Genomic DNA, 16902 nt, shown 5'->3' with positions numbered 1-16902 from the left:
TCCCATTGGAACAGCTCATGGACTCTTTCCTCTCCCCATTGCAATGCTTCTAGGTATCTCTCAAATCCCCATGGGGACAGTTCCTCATATTCCACATCTTCCCATTGGGACAGCTCTTGGATTTCCTCAGCTTCCCACTGGGACAGGACATTGTCGAGTTGGGAGTTGGGGTTCACCCTCTCCTTGAGCATCTCCATTGTCCTCTCCCTCAGAGGCTCCCAGGGAGCTGCTGCCTCCTGAGCGAGGTGCTCTCTGCACAGGGGACACCCCAGGGCTCTGCACCCCTTCAGTGCCCCCCACCCCCGGTGTCACAATGGCCTCTGGGCACGACGTGGCCCCCGCGTCACAAAGGGCCTGGAACACGGTGCTGTCACAAAGGGCCACCCCCGGCACCCCAACAACCATGGAACTGGGTGGAACCACCTGGAACCAGCTGGAACTGGTTGGATCCACCTGGAACAGGCCTTGTCTGGCTCTGGGCAGCCCCCAGACCTGCAGGCCCTGGTGTGCCCAGACCCCTGGGAGGCTTTTGACACAGTCCCACATGACAGCCTGATCTCCACACTGGAGAGCCGTGGGTTTGGAGGGTGGGCTACTCGGGGGATGAGCAATTGGATGCAGGGATGCAGCCAGAGAGTTGTGGCCAGTGGCTCCTTGTCCAGGGGGAGGCCGAGGACGAGGGATGTCCCTCAGGGCTCAGCCTTGGGACCAGGGCTCTGGAATGTCTTTACCAGTGACACAGACAGTGAGATTGAGCTCACCCTCAGCACGTTGGCAGGTGACAGGAGGCTGAGCAGGGCAGGTGAAATAATAAAGGATGGAGCCATCCAGAGGGACCTGAGCAAGTTTGAGAAGTGGGACCATGAGAACCTCATGAGGTTCAGCAAGGCCAAGTGAATGGTGCTGCACCTAGGTCGGGGCAGTCCTAGAATCTCAGAATCATCCAGGTTGGGAGAGACCAGCAAGTCACCCAGTACCACCATCATCACCCCTAAACCACGTCCCTGAGTGCCACATCCATCCCCGTGGCTGGGCACAGGGGAGCAACTCGGAACTGCTCTGTGGGCAGATGCACAATAGGGACATGCTGTAGTAAACTGAAACATAGTGGGCCAGCTCACACAACCAGAGCTCTCCAGTGAAGGCTCATTAGGAAATGAAGGGCTCATTAGTAAAGACAGAGAGGGAAAATTTGGAGGAGAATTTTCCTTTATGTGAAGAAGCAGCTTGAACACATGGAACTGTTCAGTATATGGGCAACATCTTGGCCGAGAGCTTGTGGGTCACCAAGGATTTGAGTGTGGCACAGTGTTGGGAATTTGTTACAGAGCCACTTCCTCACCCTCCTCACCCAACAGTGTCCTTGAAACAGCTTAAGGAGGGCACATGGTAAAGAAGGAACTTGAAACTGAGATGCAACACACAAAAAACAACACAAAACAAAGCAACCAGAAACAAACCAACCAACCAACCAACCAAAGTTATAGTATACAGAAAGCAGAAGCAGAAACAGACTAGAAAGGAAAAATTTGAAAATGCTGCTTCATTGTGTGAGGATAAAAAAAATTCAGCTTGAGTTCAAAGTGGCAAGGGGAGATTTAGGGCAAAGAGCTTCCACAGATGCATCAACAGCAGCCAAATAAACGAGGAAAACTGAGGCCTGTCATGGCGGCCAAGGGACAGAGAAAAGAGAGAGAGCTGGGAAGCCCAGCACTGCCTTTGTCTTCAACAAGCTGCCCAGAGGCAGCTTCAACAGAGAACAACTAGAAAGAGTGGGAGGAGATTAAGTTGTGAGGACACAGAATCCAGAATAATTCTGCACTGAATTCTACAACTGACTACCTGCTACATGGAATAAGGGAAGTTCTTGTGAGACTCTGAGATTATAGAAGATCCAAAGATGTACATTCCAGACAGAACCATGACAGAAATGTTTATTCAATGTATCTTAACTCAAGCTCTTACGAATAACAATATTGCAGGTTTACCACACTAAATTATTTACTTTGAAATTTCCTTTTCTCTGGAACTTTGCCTTCAGTTGTATCCAATTATTCGGTTTCCTCTCATTCAACCTCCTAAATCAGTAGTTTCTGTGGAGGTGAAGGAAAGACAGGGCATAGAGATGCATTATAAAACACTGGAAAGCAATCCCAGCAACCTAAAACAGAACTTCAGGACTCTGCTGTCTACCTCAGTCCTCCTTACCCACTGCCTTTCAATGCCAACACTTGAATTTAACTGTTTTACATTGTTTGTCAGCTGGCAGACAGACTCAGTACACACACACTGACTGCCAGCCAGCCCATATGTAACTCTAGAATAACCAAAGGATGTCTCCTACTTAGATGATACCAGAGGCAATGTGGAGCAAGAAGGACAGAATTTCTGTGTCATCCTAAAATCATGGTAATGGGGCAAGGAATACAAGGCTACAAGAAAACAGATTTTGTTACATCTGCTCTTCACAGGATCCATATTTTTTTCGTGTCTTTTCCTCTTCCTGTAACTTCATCTTGCTAAACACAAAGACAAGGGGAACAATATGTTGCCTAAATAATTATAGATGGAGACCTATGCTAAAAAATGGATATAATCATCCAATTCCTTGATTCTGGACATATGTCACATCGCTATATTTTCAGGCACTGGTATCAGCCTCTGTGCTGTATCTGACAGATACCTGGGTTCATTTGTCCTTAAAAAGAGTCCCTAAAAAAACCAGTGGGGAAACCAGAACTGCTTTGTTGTGGTAGGCCAGAAAAAATTCATTAGAATCAAGCTCAATGTAAATGGTTCTTTGAGCTCAGTGGTCTTTGAGACAAACCAGGCTCAGTGCATCTTGCCAAATCCAAAGCACAGCTATGCAGGAAACCTGCTGAGATTTCTGCTGGATCTGATCCAAGCCCAGGGATCCTGTAAGATGTCAGTCCCACACACCAGGTCAGCCAGCTGGTTGCTCTGCCCTGAAGCAGGAGAGCACCTTCAGAGATGAACACTGAGTGCAAATAAACTATGAAAACTGCAAGAGCTGACTTAAATGTTTTGTGTACACCCCCAGGCACTCTCAGATGGTTCAACAGACTTTCTGACCCCCATGGACAGTGCTTTGCTTCAGTTTACTGTAAAATGAACTGATTACAAATGGATAAAATTACCTGATGATTTCAGACATCATATCATTTACATGCAAGCTTGTAAACTTTAACACTTAATAAAATAAAATCAACACAATGGGTGGAGGCCTACAAGCTAAATATGATTAAACACAGAAGCATCTTTTTGTTGCTTCTTAGTAACTGTGTATTTAAAATAGGCTTCTGAACAGCCTGGAAAAAATCTGAGCTTCTGAATTTTTAAGAGAAACAAATGAACTAGAGAGACTGATCAAACCATAATATATACCAACACCTAAATTTGTTTCTTCAGAGTTATTTTGCCTGTTTTTTAGCTTCACTCGGGAGAATAAGAATACATAGTTTTGTTCATGAGAGAAAAGTGGAGTGCTCAAAACTTCCTGAACTTCACAGAGTCTGACATCATCTCTCTCATTTTTGTATAAAAAAAACCCAGTTTGGAAATGTAATCTCCTACAAATTCAGCTCTTCAAGTGCTGTCAACTGTACATGCACAGATAATGCTGCACAGGAGTGTCACTTCTAATTTGTGCTGTGGCAGTAAATGATAGTTTACCTCTCTAGAGGACTGTCCCTCAACAAAGGCAGAGATTCCCATGGTCTCTCAGCAGCAGCAGGACTTCACCTGATTGACCTGCATCATTTCAAACCCTGACTGCTAATTAAAAAACGAGCACAGATGCCCCAGTCCTCACCTTGATCCTCCCGAACTTCGTTTGCTTCCTCCTCTCTTCTTCCCTCACCTTCCTCTCCTGCATCCCCTGCTGGGTTCAAACCTTCACTGGGTTCATGAGCAGAGGGCTCAACATCCCCGCCCTCAGCAGACTCCTCAGTGACTGAAACACGAGAAATTAGAAATACCAAAGAAAACTAATGGTACACATTTGCACTAAGGCTTTGCTTTCATGCAGCAGCTACAAACTCTAACTGAAGGCTGCAGTTGTTACTCACATGAGAAATCCCACACAATCTTCTCTAAGGGTTTATGATCAAACTTGTATGGGATAGACTAAAATGACTCACAGTTGTATCTCATTATGCTACGTCAGATGAAACAGATCTATACATATTGTGCAGTTTAGGAACAGACTTGGCAGTTCCAAACATCCAATACATGGAAAATCATAGGAAAGACAAACCAAAACAAAGCAAACCATAAAAACCTTAATACCACCACTTGATATTAAACCCGAAAAACCACGGTCACATAGTCAGAGCACAGAGTTTCCAGATGTCCAGCAGAACAGACCTGCAACTGGTGGCATTTCCTCCTCTCCAGTTTCTGCTGCTGCTGCTGCCTCCAGGGAGGCTTCTCTGGGAGATGGGGGCTTTTCATCCTTGGGAGTCCAGGGTGTTAATTTGGTAATTTCTATTGCTTTCCATGTTGGTTCAACAGGTAATGGGACTTCCTCCTCTTCTTCTTCTTCTTCTCCTTTTTCCTAGAAGAGAATTCAAGAAATCCAGTATCTCATCCTATGGGTATTAGGGGAGTAACTAAAGTGATGGCTTTGTGTACTTAAACCTCCTTATTTGGGTTGAAAATGGCAACACCTTTTAAAGTAATTTTTACAGGTGGAGGAACTTCAGCAGCCACAAATCTTGGACAAGAACTACACTTAGAACCTTGATGAAGTCAGCTGACCATTACTAGTGACTGAGACTTTGCAGTTTGCCTTCTTTAAGGCAAAATTTTTTCTCTCCCTTAAACAGAATGGCTGGGAGGGGCCTGTCAACTATGGCTCCTCTTCAGTGCATGCAAAGGAGACCTGATGCTCTGTCTGGTAGATGCTGCCCTGTCTGTCTCACACAAGAACACAAACAAAAAACAGCTGTTTCTGCCTCCATCTTTGCCTGGGAAAGCCCTCTGAAAGAATTTAGGAAGCAATAAAGTACTGCACAAAAGCTTATGGGTTTGAAATCTGAAGATAACTTTTTTAATTTGAAAAATCATGCTTGATTTTATCCAAATATGGAAAGTCTTATAATGGAATCATTATCTGTATCCCCATCTGATTTCTTCGAATTTTTTTTAAAATGCACTTTGTTCTGCAACTACTTCAACTAAAGTAAAGGGGCAAAATTTAATCTTACTTTAGTGGCAGCACTGTCCCTTGCTTTACACATCTAATCCAACAATTCCCAACTGAACTGAGAATTTGGGGATCTCTTGCTTTTAGCCAAAGAAGGCAAAATAGTCTCCAAGCTTTGCAAATCTCTATCACTATTGACAGGAGTTTGATAATCATTATTCCTTAAGAAATAATTGCTGAATCAGAGAATTTTCAAAGAGTGTGTAAGAGGAACTAATCTGTCAGTCAAGAGAGGTAGAAAACTCTAAACTAAAATTTTATTTATTATTTATTTATTATATCTTGAAACCAAAACAGTAATATTAAGACTTATTTCTATAGCTATTTTGCACCATATTAATCAGAAATGTTTCAAAACATTCATGCATGAAGGAGAAGGAAAAACAGACCCTGATCCCAGCTGCTCCCTACAATTATTAGAAGCTGTGGATATTATGCTCCTGACGGGACCAGGACAACAATACTTCAAAAACATGAATCTGCTGGAAATTACCATTTGTATACATAGCACCAAGCAGCTCAGAAATACAAGGAGAAATATTTTTCCCTGTTTTCTGGTTTTCAGAACAAAGTGTAATTCACACAGGCTAAATGTACAGACAGATACATCTACATTCTTCTGTGGTTTGAGCTTTCAGATGTTTTGGGAAGGTCCTGATTCTCCTAAACTTTAAGAAGAAATGATTCGTGTCTGCACGCACTGCAAAATCACACCTTGTACTTGTCAAAGCTTTCACAGTAGAGAAGGTAAAGAAAAAAGCAAAATGAAAAACCTCAGTTCTTAAAAATGCACAAGTTTCCACCCTTCTTTGGCTGGTAAGACCTACTTCAACATCAGTGTGTACAGGGCATTTTATAGATTACTCAACAACAGATTTTATTTACTGAGTTCTCTAATATTCAGAGAACATCAGAGAAACATTAATTTGAAGCACTGTCTCTTTTACCTGCTCCAATTTTATGTATTCACCGTGCTGTTCACATCCAAAATCAAAGACGTACTTGCCACGACCTAAAGGCTGCATAAAAATACAAAAACATCAGCAGAACTAAACAGTTCATTCTAGGCACAGAAATGTATAATAACCTTTACTACAAAATCCACACAACAGTCAGTAGCATTAGAGCTTGGGAGCAAAGCTGCAGAGAAACTTGGCATTGTGTCCTACAGATTAATTCAGTTTTATGTGTTACACGTATGGCACAAGAAATAATACAGAAGATCAGGAGCCTGGCTTCTTATTTTAAGTGGAAATAGATCATATTAAGGCAATTCTATGAGAACTGTTCACAGGAATAGGTAGTTTTGCTGCACACTTACCTTTCCGTTGAAAAACCTGCCTACAAACCTATGGTTTAGGTGGATAATTTCAGCTGGTCCTTCCTGGATTCCATTTACCCAACGACCAACATACTTAGATCCTGAGTCTTTATAGACATATACACCATGCCCATGCCTACAGAGAAAAACATAATTTTGCTTTATATCACTGCATACTAAGAATTAAGGATTGCTATTGCTTTTAAGGTATGAAGTTGTTATTTTTAAGGTATTAAAACTGTATTAATTAAGCAGCTGAAATTACTCAAGCTGGACTAAATTCCAAGGTCACCCCAGGGCTTGATTTGCAGCAGTCAGATGTGGTTTGAAAATAATCTTTGCTTTTTAATGCCATTATTGGGTGACTTGAAAAGCACAGCGAATGAAATTCTAAGAATGAAACAAACCTCTTGTGGTTAAACCACTCTCCAGTGTAGGTGTCTCCATTTGCATACATATATTCTCCATGGCCCTGTCTCTGGTCGTCCACCCAGTCTCCTTTGATGACAAGAGGACACAAACAGTGTGAGACGTGGTTTATTTCCTGGTGTGATATAGTGGTCAGTTGGTAAAGTCATCATACAATTATTAGAGAAGGAAAAGAAAGCTATGACACCAATGTGGTTCCTTACTATTCCTTACTCTAAACCCTTCCTCTTTTCTCATCAGTCTGTCATATATATTCATGCTGCTGCCTGACCTCCATTTCCCTTTGTCTACCATGCTCTGTCTCCATTATCACACTCCATTATCATTATGAACACAGGAGGCCATGTAACAACCTGCCCCTACGTTTAAACTGGGTAATTGCAGTACAATTGCAGTAGACAATGTGACATTTCCACACAAATTTAAAGGGTAATTACTTTAATTTGACTCATTTGCTGAAGCTGTCCTGTCAGACAGGGGGCACATACACTCAAAAGGATGCTAGACTGTGTGTCTTAATTATTCTTCTATTCAAACTTATAATAAGTTATTAAAAAAAAAAGTAAAAATCACAGCTGCATATGCTCCTGCAAGGCAAGATTAGGCTGCTCTTTTTGCTCTCAGCTTCTAACCCTCACAACAGGAATATTTTTTCTTGTCTACCTTAGAAAAAAAAAGGGGGAAATACTGTCCCTTGAGGCTTAACTGATATTCAGAGTTTTCCAGGTACACTCCTGCAAGCAGGGAAACAATGTGACTTTAAACTACTTCAAACTTCAGAGATGTCCCAATCCCTGAGTAAAGGCTCTAATAAACAGAATATTTTTTTAAGGATGGATCTAATAGAGTACTAAAATACTTTATACTGAACACATCTGTGGTTCAAATTATCACTCAGGAATAAGGAACTATCCTCTCTGCTATGAGGACTGCACTTATTTGCAAAAGATACTTAATATTTCTCGGGACTTGGAACATCCCATTTGAAAGGAGGATATGAAAAGACTAAACCACTAATAAATGTCATACTTATCATAATAATATATCTTAAATCCCCCATGAATAAACCCCAAACTTCTCAGAGCCATTACTAAAGAAGGAATGAAAGGAAAACATCCTGTAGCAAATGCACCATCTTAAAGACATTCTCCAATTCACTATCTCTATGCATTTGGGGGAGGAGGGGTGAATGTGTCCTTGTGGTAACAGAAATCCTTGCAACTGTGCTCAGTGTTTTACCTGAATATTTTGATCCATCTGGATAAAAAAAGATACCCTTGCCATGCTTTTTGTTTTGAAGGTAGTTTCCAGTGTAGAGAGCACCGCTCTTAAACCTGTAGGTCCCCTGGAACACATTTGGCACAGACAGAACACTTGTCAGCGCTCACTCTTGTTTCAGTCCAGTGCCCAAACTCACACCCCGGGGGAACGCAACCACAACCAGTGCCGGTGTCTTACTCGGCCGCTCCTCAAACCACGCTCGTATTCCCCCTCGTACGTGTCTCCGTTGGGCAGCCGAGCTTTCCCATAGCCGTGCCGCTCCCCTTCGGCGTTCCGATCGCCGTCGTATTCCTGCTCAAACGCGGGAAGAGAATGGGTGAGAGGGCTGGACCTGCCTGAGTCCGACAGAGGGAAACAGGCGTGTGAGGAAAGCTGCCCCAGCCCGGCTCAGGCTCCGGTGCCGCGGGAGCGCCCGCCCGGCCCCGCGCTGCCTTTGCCGCCGCTGTTCCCTTTCCCGCAGCCCCGGCCCGCGGCGCTGGAGCAGCTCCCGCCCGCTTTCCCCCAGCCCCGGCCCCGGCCCGGCGGACCCCCACGCCGGCCTCGCCCTCCCCGGCCTCGTCCTGCTCCTCGGAGCCCAGGTCCGACATGGCCGCGAGTCGCCGTCGCTGTGACAACCGGAGCCACCCGCGGGGCCGAGCGCGGCCGGGCCGCCCCTCACGGCTGGGCCGCAGCCCGGCCGAGGGACTGGGTTTAGTCTAGGGAAAAAAAGATATCACTGAGAGAGGATCTCATCCATACATTTAAATATCCCCAAGGGGATGGTGCCAGGCTCTTCTCGGTGGTGCCCAGAGACAGCACGAGGAGCAATGGCTATAAACTAAAACTCAAGTTCCTCCTCAACACGAGGGAGAACATGAGAAATGGTCTTATTATGCAGGAAATTCTCTGTATTCTGGCTTTTTTCGAAGCCCCTTCACTCAGTCGGCCTCGGCAGTGACCTACATAACTCCCGTGGCCAAGTTCAGCCACCTCAGACAGTGAAGAGCCTCCCACACTAATACAATTACAGATAAATCAGTGCAGGCAGGGAAGAGAAGGGCTCGCCTTCCTCGAAAGACCAAGAAGAATGAAAGGGAGAAGCTCATGAGGAAAAGGAGAGAGTACAGTACATCACAGCCCCCCCCCCCAGTCCATATTAAGCAGCAATAATAACCCGAATGAAAAAGACTTGATTTGTATTTTATGTCACATTTTTTATGTTTTATTTGTGAGCTGCGGAATTCAAAAGTAGTCACTCTTTAAAGAGATTTGATTTGCCTCAATGCAAGGTAGTGCTTTCCAACTCTTTGCAGAGGAAAACACCCTGAAACTCTGCCTTTGCAAAGGGAGCTGATGAGGACTGCATTCCAGCTCCTGCCTGCCTCCTGCAGATGTTGAGGACAGGTTGTCTTGCTGAATGCAAGTTTTACTTCACTCCTCTGCAAAGCAGCAGCTTCACAGAGCTTGCTAGAGCTTGGCAGGACTCAGGGCGGGCCAGTGATACAGGAGTCAGGCAAATCACCTCACTATCCCTTTGCACAGTAATTTAATGGCTGAGGTTTCCCAGGAGGAGCCAGGCGAGGATATGTGTGGTGAAAAGCAGCAAGGCATCCAGGCACTGGGCAGAGGAGGTGACATGTCTGAGGCAGGCAGCAAAAGGAGTGGCAGGTGGTAGGAAAACAGGTGGAGGTCACCTTATACCCCGGGTCAAAGCTTTACCACACAAGCCAGAAGAAAAAGAGGGTCATCTCTATACAAAGATACACCATGTTCAGGTAAGTTTCTTTGTTTTCATAGGTAGGAATCAAAATAGCCAGTATTTAGATAATAAATAAATAGTAATAAAGTGTCACTTCTATGGCATGTGTGTCTTTTTGTTTTCGGTTGGGCAAAGATGAAAAAGGAAGAGACTATTGCTAAATACCTCCATGTTTGCAGGAACCATGTGGGCTTCCGTGTCACTAACTTGAGAACACTTTCCATTTGAAACAGTTAAGAACACTGAAATTAAACTTTGTCAGCTGGCAGGGCATTAAGAAGCCATACATTTATTAACTCAAATCTGTATGTTTTTTTCTCCTTCCTGCACATTCCCAGCACTTGACTAGGGAAGCACAATTTACATAATGCTGCACTGTTAATAAGCAACTGCAGAATGTGCAAATTAATGCCCTGACTGCTCACATCCTGCAGAACTGACATGAATGCACACTATCTGAAGCATTATCTGTGCAGTTTCTTCTTTCTTACTCTTGATCATGCCTCTGTTTCTTCTTGCACCTAAGGTTGGCTACATTCTTTTCTCTACTATGAGGCGATGTCTCTAATTATAAAACTGGTCACTTGGTCTGTGAGTGGCATATTCATTCTAAGCAGACAGTGAGGCTCAGGGCTATAAGGGAAAATATGTTTGGAATGCATGTGGAGGTGCTCCCTGTTAAACTCAATGATAAAAATAACCAGACATGTCTTTTGGCCTCTAAGGTGACGTAGCCCAGGAGACAGCTGTGACACAAACAGGAGGCAGTGACAAGCCACCAGAGTCACTCCCCTGGACGATCACTAATAATGATCACTAACTGCTCTTGCTTATTGTTTCAGAGCTCCGAAGGAGGAAAAGGGCCTGAAGAAGCAATAGCTCAATTTTCTTGGGAAACAGCCAAGAACTATTTCTTTATAAAAGTAAAGCTGCTCAGCCCCCAGAAGTGGCACACAGCACAAATGTCTGTATGTCAGGATCACATAATCTTACTTAAATGAGGGAGGCATTACTTAAAGTTTTCTAGAAACTGTCTTGTGAGGACAACTACAGCTTATAAGGATACATATAATTAATGTAAAGAAGGATTGATTTTGTAGTTTCTGGTCTTCCAGTTGCATTTGGGTGTGTTGGAGTGTCACATTAAAGTTAAGCTTCAAGTATGTGACTACTGAAAGGAGGGCTGCTTTCTTACTGCTTTCTTAACTTCCTTACTTTCCTGTTTTTTCCTTTTCCGTCAAAGGACCAACATAATACTAGAAACATTCTTAAGGTCCTGCTGATCTTGTATATAAATTTCATATATCCAAAGTCCTGAGAGCGTAAGTGTTTGTACTGGAAAGACAGTGACATAGGGAAGTTGGGCACAAGACCCCATAAGGTGCCACTTGTGGGAAAGGACAGCCCTGGATGTCTTTTTATCCTGCCCTGCAGGTCCTCACTCTCAACTGAACCAAAGAGCTCTGTAGGGGGGAATGGCCAAAAAGCATTTTTAAGGCCAGTTATGCTCCTGGCTCTTCTTGGACTTTACCCTGTGTCAGGAAGGGGGAGACTTTCAGCAGTGCAGAGGTTTTGCAGGGAAGGTGCTGCTGTGCCAGGCCTGGGCTTGGGGCTCCTTCCAGCACTGGCCAAGCTTTGAAAACACACATTGCACAGTGAACATTGGAAACGACAGGACTATTTGTTCACCTCTACATTGCAATCAGTGTCCCTCTTCCGAGGGGTGATAAAAATACAGCAGGGTGCACACATGACCTCTGATGTGGTGAAGGCAGTGTGCTGCTTAATTCACACTTGGTGCATTTTGGAATTCCTGCCTCCAGGAGCTGGCTGCTCTCTGCCCCTTTCCTACCACACATCCTTCTTCCAGGGGCAATGCCTCTGGGAACCAGCTTTTCTCCACCCAGCCTGCAACGTAGCTCTAGGGAGCCACCTTTTCAAATTCTGCCGTCAAAATTAATAGGAAGAGTGGAGCTAATTTGTCTGATTCACAGGTTGGTTTCCCCACTTCACATATTATTCAATTGTTACTGACAGAGCTGGTTGCTCTGTGAGGGCCAGTCCTTGGCACTCAAGTCAGCTGGAGTTTAGCTCTGGGCTAAATTAGAGATGCAAATGAGCTTTCATTGCTCATGGTAGGGCAGACCTGGGCAGGATTATGTCTTTTGACAGGACTTTAAAGAACAGAAATCTGTAGGTAAATATTTTGCTATCTCTTTCTCCTTACAACAGCTAAAACCACAGTGGAGAGTAATTCGTGGTCAGTATCAGATACTTGCAAAGTGTAAACAGGAGCTGTCAGGAAAATCTTAGTGAAGTCAGCTTTTTTCCTCCTGAAACTTAAATATAAACCAGGTTGTTTTCATCTGCCTTTTGGAGGAAAACTGTGGGATAAGAGAATTAAAATAATATCCAAAGGGTAGTCCTTGTTTGGGAACACATATTCCAGGTATTTTTAATATTCTGCGATAAATACTATCAGACACACTTAAAATATTTTCTTAGATTAAGGGAGAAAACAGTGAACAAAGTGGAATTTACTGTCACTAACTTCCATATATTGGTTTTTTTCCCTCCAGATTTAAGCAAGATTCTTAAATGTCAAAATCCTTTGCAAAATGGGAACTTCTCTCCAAACAGCTCTTTTTAAGCTCTTTACAGGCAAAATGAAATATGCTTATTCTGTATAAAGATAGCCTCTTTTTGTGCTAATAACCAGCCAGAAAAACAAGTAAATGACCTTTCAAGCCACTCAGTTTACAAATGCCTCCTCCAAGTACAGTTAACATTGGGATATCCTGAAGGCAGGATCATTCAAAAAGCAAAGGTTGTGTGAAAGCCATTCTTGACATAGGGATAAAACTTTTTGGTATCTTGGCAAAATAAGACCTTTCAGTTTCCTCCTGCAGAATATCCAAGGGAAAGTGTTCTTCTGTATTTATATCCTGCCTCCCAATTCTCTGACCTCACTGCTCAGTTTGAAGGACAGACTGCATTCCATTCTTCAGACATCTGGAAAAACTGTCAAGTTTCTCCTTTTACCTAAGGGGTTTCCCCTTCCACTAAAGTGCAGTAGGGACATATACAGGTCACTTTGATTCCATTTAGGAAATTGTTGCTAATGTCTTTTCTCAAGATTTCTATGACAATCAGAATCACTACTGCTACCAAGAAAACAGTTGGCATTCATGAGATAAAAAAATATCTTATGGCCAGTATAAGAACAAAGCAGCATTAATATTACATTTTTCTCTACTTTTCTCTGGAAGTTGTTTCATTAAATAACCAACCACCAAACCTAAGCTTCTTTATTCAGGCATAGCTTGTAAGGACATAAAGTTTAAGCAGCCCAATCCTTTAGTCTATACCACCTGAAGTCCTAATCTGGTAATTCAGAATGAATTCAATAGAGAATAATGAAATGATTGACATAGATGGGACTACTTTGGTGCCTCCTCATTCCTGTCAGCTCAAATACCTTTGTACTTCATCTCCTTATTCCTGACTTGCAAGGCAATTGCTGTAGTGTAAGCTCTCTGTTCTTGTCTGCTTTCTATTTTACCATGGTATTTGTAACTGTTCTGGTATGTGATTTCTATTAAAATACATTTCAGTCCTCCCTTCTCATATAACTACCCTCCAGTGATCAAGTCTGCAAGCAAGGAGAAAGGAAATCTGTCAGGAGCCTACCTGCCTATTTCACTCTGTTTACTCCTCAGCAGTAGTTTCTGCAGCCATATCTCGCACTTCCACTCTGTTCTCCAGGAAAATTAAGACTAGAAATAAGGACAAAGTAACAAGAGAAACTATCCCATTTCCTGCTGGAAGCAGAATTAGATTCTTCAAGATAAGTTCCTCAAAATAGAATTGTATTTTGTGATGAAAGATGCTCCACATATCGTTTCACAGATTCCAACGACAGCTTGGTTGTATTTTGGTTTTGTTTCTGGTTTTGCAGTTTGTTTGCTTGCTTGTTTTTTAAATTCTGCATTCTCAGAACATTCTTTTCATTTTTCTTTGAGTCTCTATTTTATTTTGGGTCTCTAACCAAGGAACCTCCATCCTCACTACAGGGGCCACTGATCCCAGAAGCCAGAGGTCACGTGAAGCAGCTCTGACAGGGCTCCCTTCAGCAAATTCTACCCCAGTAGACACCACTGCTGCTATAACCACTTCTTTTACAGATCTTTCCTTAGACAGCATGAGGTGATTTAACAGTCAGACTCTCCAGCCCTCTGGAAAGCCTTGGGGAGAGTCAGAGCAGCACACTGCCAGCACCACTGACCTCATTTTTCTGAATGGAACCGGAGACAGAAAGGCAGCTCACAGGGTTCAAATAAATGCCACCATTCCTAAACGTCTCCTGCAGTCAGAGCAATATCTATCTTTATGTAGGCAGCCTGGAGACAGTTTTACTGCCCCTCCCTCTCCATGTTCCACATGCTATATATTTTTTTTCTTCCTAAGTAGCCATTAGAACTCAGGTACAGTCTTGCTCTGTCTGTGGAAAAGCCTGTGCTGGCCCAGTGCTCTTGTCCACTGGCCTCTTTTCCTAAAGCTTCTGCCTGGTGATTCTCACTGGATTTCTGTCAAGCTGCGTGCAAAGAAAGTACCAGTCTGGAAACTCTGGAGACATATTAGTGTGGCACTGTGCCAGCACTAAAATTTATCATAATGGGCAGGACACAGTGTGCTAAATCAGCTAGAGAGCTTCCAACACAGCTGCATTACCTCCAGCCCCTCCCAAGTGTGGCCACAGCAGGGGTATACCCATTTACATACAGGCATAGCCGTTTTTTGGCTCTTTTGGATATTTTTATTTTTTTCTGTCTGCCAAAGCTCGATGGCAGGTTATATTTGGATCACACCCAGTGTTGATGTGAATTGCTTATACAATATCCCAGCTGCTCTGTTGGGAAAACAAAGCATGTAAAACTAATAAAGGCAAATAAAAGCACTGATTACATCAGTCCTAGGAATCCTGCTACTTGTGGGGAATAAAGTCTAAGTAAATATCAATTTTTATATAGTAAGATACTATTTAACAGCCCATTATTATGTAAATAAGGTATGAGTTTCTCTGATCCCCTAAGACAAAGAGACTGCTCTGTGGCCAAACAGATTAGCCTTTTCCATCTGTGCAATTATGAATCATAAAAGATACTTGTGCAATTTACTGGAAAGGAAATAAATATATGAATCAGCTAAAGGATGCAATAGTCTGCACCCAGACCTCTGCTCAGCCAGCATCACCTATTCAGCAAGGAAAGACTATGGTGACACCCACTGTACCACCACTGCAAAGTGCTCTGCTACATCAGCTCCTGAGGAGTTAAAGCACCACTCGTGGAAGTAAAATTTAACTGTCAACCAGGAAATTAGATTATCTCCTCTGAGAGAAGCACCATCAGAAGCATCCATCAGCACCTGCCAAGTCATACATCTTTATTTCTGTTTGGTTTTGCAGACAAAAGCTTGTACTTTTCTATTTCCTCTCATATGAATGTCGACAGAGGCTTAAAAAGTCAAACTGCTGCCACACTTTCTACCTAATTTACTGGACTGTATCCTTCATTTGTGTTTCCTTCTGGAAAGTAACTGGTAAAGTGTCCTTTCTGGGTTTTATGCTGTGAGGCTCTAGATTACACACGTTATTTTAAAACTTGTGTTTCTGTTTTTTATCCATGTACTTTTGGCTGTAGATCTCCTTTTATCTCTGCCTGACCTCTGGCCCTCCTCTGATGCTCTACACCAGCAGGCTGTTGTGCAACCAGCAGCACCAGCTCCCGCTGCTCCCTCTCTCTGTATTCCTACTTATTTGATGGCTTCTGGCAATTGTAGCTGCTGGTGACCCACACTGGCACAGCAGAGAGCGCAGCTGTGCCAAGTGTGGCAGCCAGCAGGTTTCAGTGATGCTAAAGGAATGGATTGCAGGGAACCTTTATTTGAATGGGAGATGCAGTTTCTACTTTTAAGTATGAAAAATATCAGGGTTTCTGTGTCTGTTTGGCTCATGCTTTTTGCAAGCTGCTTGTAACTGAGAATGGGAAGATATTCAAGCGAGGTTAAATTCTTTCAGGAAATTTAAAAAGGGCCAAGGCAACAGCAATTTAAAAAATATGAGGATTCCACATGATGATGAATAGTTGCTGTGATAATCTGAGATGGCTAACCCATGTATACAAATGCACTCTGATGGGTCTGACCTTTTCTGCTGTAAAGAGACAACTTTTCATTTTTTTTTTATGTGTACGTGTGTGTGAATCAGAATAAACGATGTCTGTGCCTTACGGTGCAAAAGTGCAGCCACATGACTCATGCAAATCACTGTTCCTGGAGGAGCATCCCCTGACTAGTTTTGTCTCTGCTAATTGGTTGTTACAGCAAAAATGACAAGTATCATTTGTCATTACACAGACGCTCAGGGTGTAACTACCCCATCTATATTGGATTTTAGCGTGTGCTTTTCCACCCCAGAGAACAGTTGTCCTGTCAGTAAGGCAAGGACTTTTCTGTGATAGGCCTGCTCAGAAAAAATAAAGCAGCTTGAAGCATTTCCTTCTCCACTTCATGCACCATCATACAGGGGACAGTAGATGTGGACGGCTAAAGCAACCCCAGGACATGCCTGTTCATCTCCAAATGTTCAGAGTCTGCTAAACTTAGCCCTATGTCCATTTTTGACAATAGGCTGAGCTGCTGAGGGTTTGGGGCAGATGCTTTTTCTTTTGGGTTGGCATGGGACTGTATTGTTAAAAAAGCAACCATGCACTGTCCTTTCCCTGAGACACTGAATGAAACTGTGGTCTGTTTTATACTGCAGGATGGTTTGGTAAAAGCTGTGCTAATTTGAGACCTTTTGATAGTGAGTAGAGGCTTTTGCTTTTATCTGAGAAACAAAATCGT

The 16902-nt window shown here is 43.2% G+C and overlaps 1 protein-coding gene and 1 long non-coding RNA gene across 2 annotated transcripts; one reads left to right on the top strand and one right to left on the bottom strand.

Annotated features, from left to right (window-relative positions):
- Positions 1–1920: 1920 nt before the first annotated feature.
- RSPH1 (radial spoke head component 1) lies at positions 1921–8919 on the bottom strand. The gene is made up of 9 exons (XM_064647014.1): positions 8786–8919; positions 8436–8549; positions 8217–8322; positions 6956–7046; positions 6549–6684; positions 6175–6246; positions 4387–4576; positions 3833–3973; positions 1921–2093 (listed from the first exon to the last, which is right to left on the bottom strand). Exons 1-9 carry the CDS (start codon positions 8843–8845, stop codon positions 2071–2073), a joined length of 933 nt encoding a protein of 310 aa, XP_064503084.1. The 5' UTR covers positions 8846–8919; the 3' UTR covers positions 1921–2070.
- On the top strand, positions 8862–15658 carry LOC135410360 (uncharacterized). Its single transcript, XR_010428646.1, has 2 exons — positions 8862–10012; positions 14070–15658. It is a non-coding gene; the product is annotated as an uncharacterized LOC135410360 (long non-coding RNA).
- Positions 15659–16902: the final 1244 nt, after the last annotated feature.

This window comes from Pseudopipra pipra, chromosome 2, assembly GCF_036250125.1.
Source record: "Pseudopipra pipra isolate bDixPip1 chromosome 2, bDixPip1.hap1, whole genome shotgun sequence".
NCBI lineage: Eukaryota > Metazoa > Chordata > Aves > Passeriformes > Pipridae > Pseudopipra > Pseudopipra pipra.
Note: the sequence above shows the minus strand (reverse complement) of the source record. Positions and strands in the feature narration are given on the sequence as shown.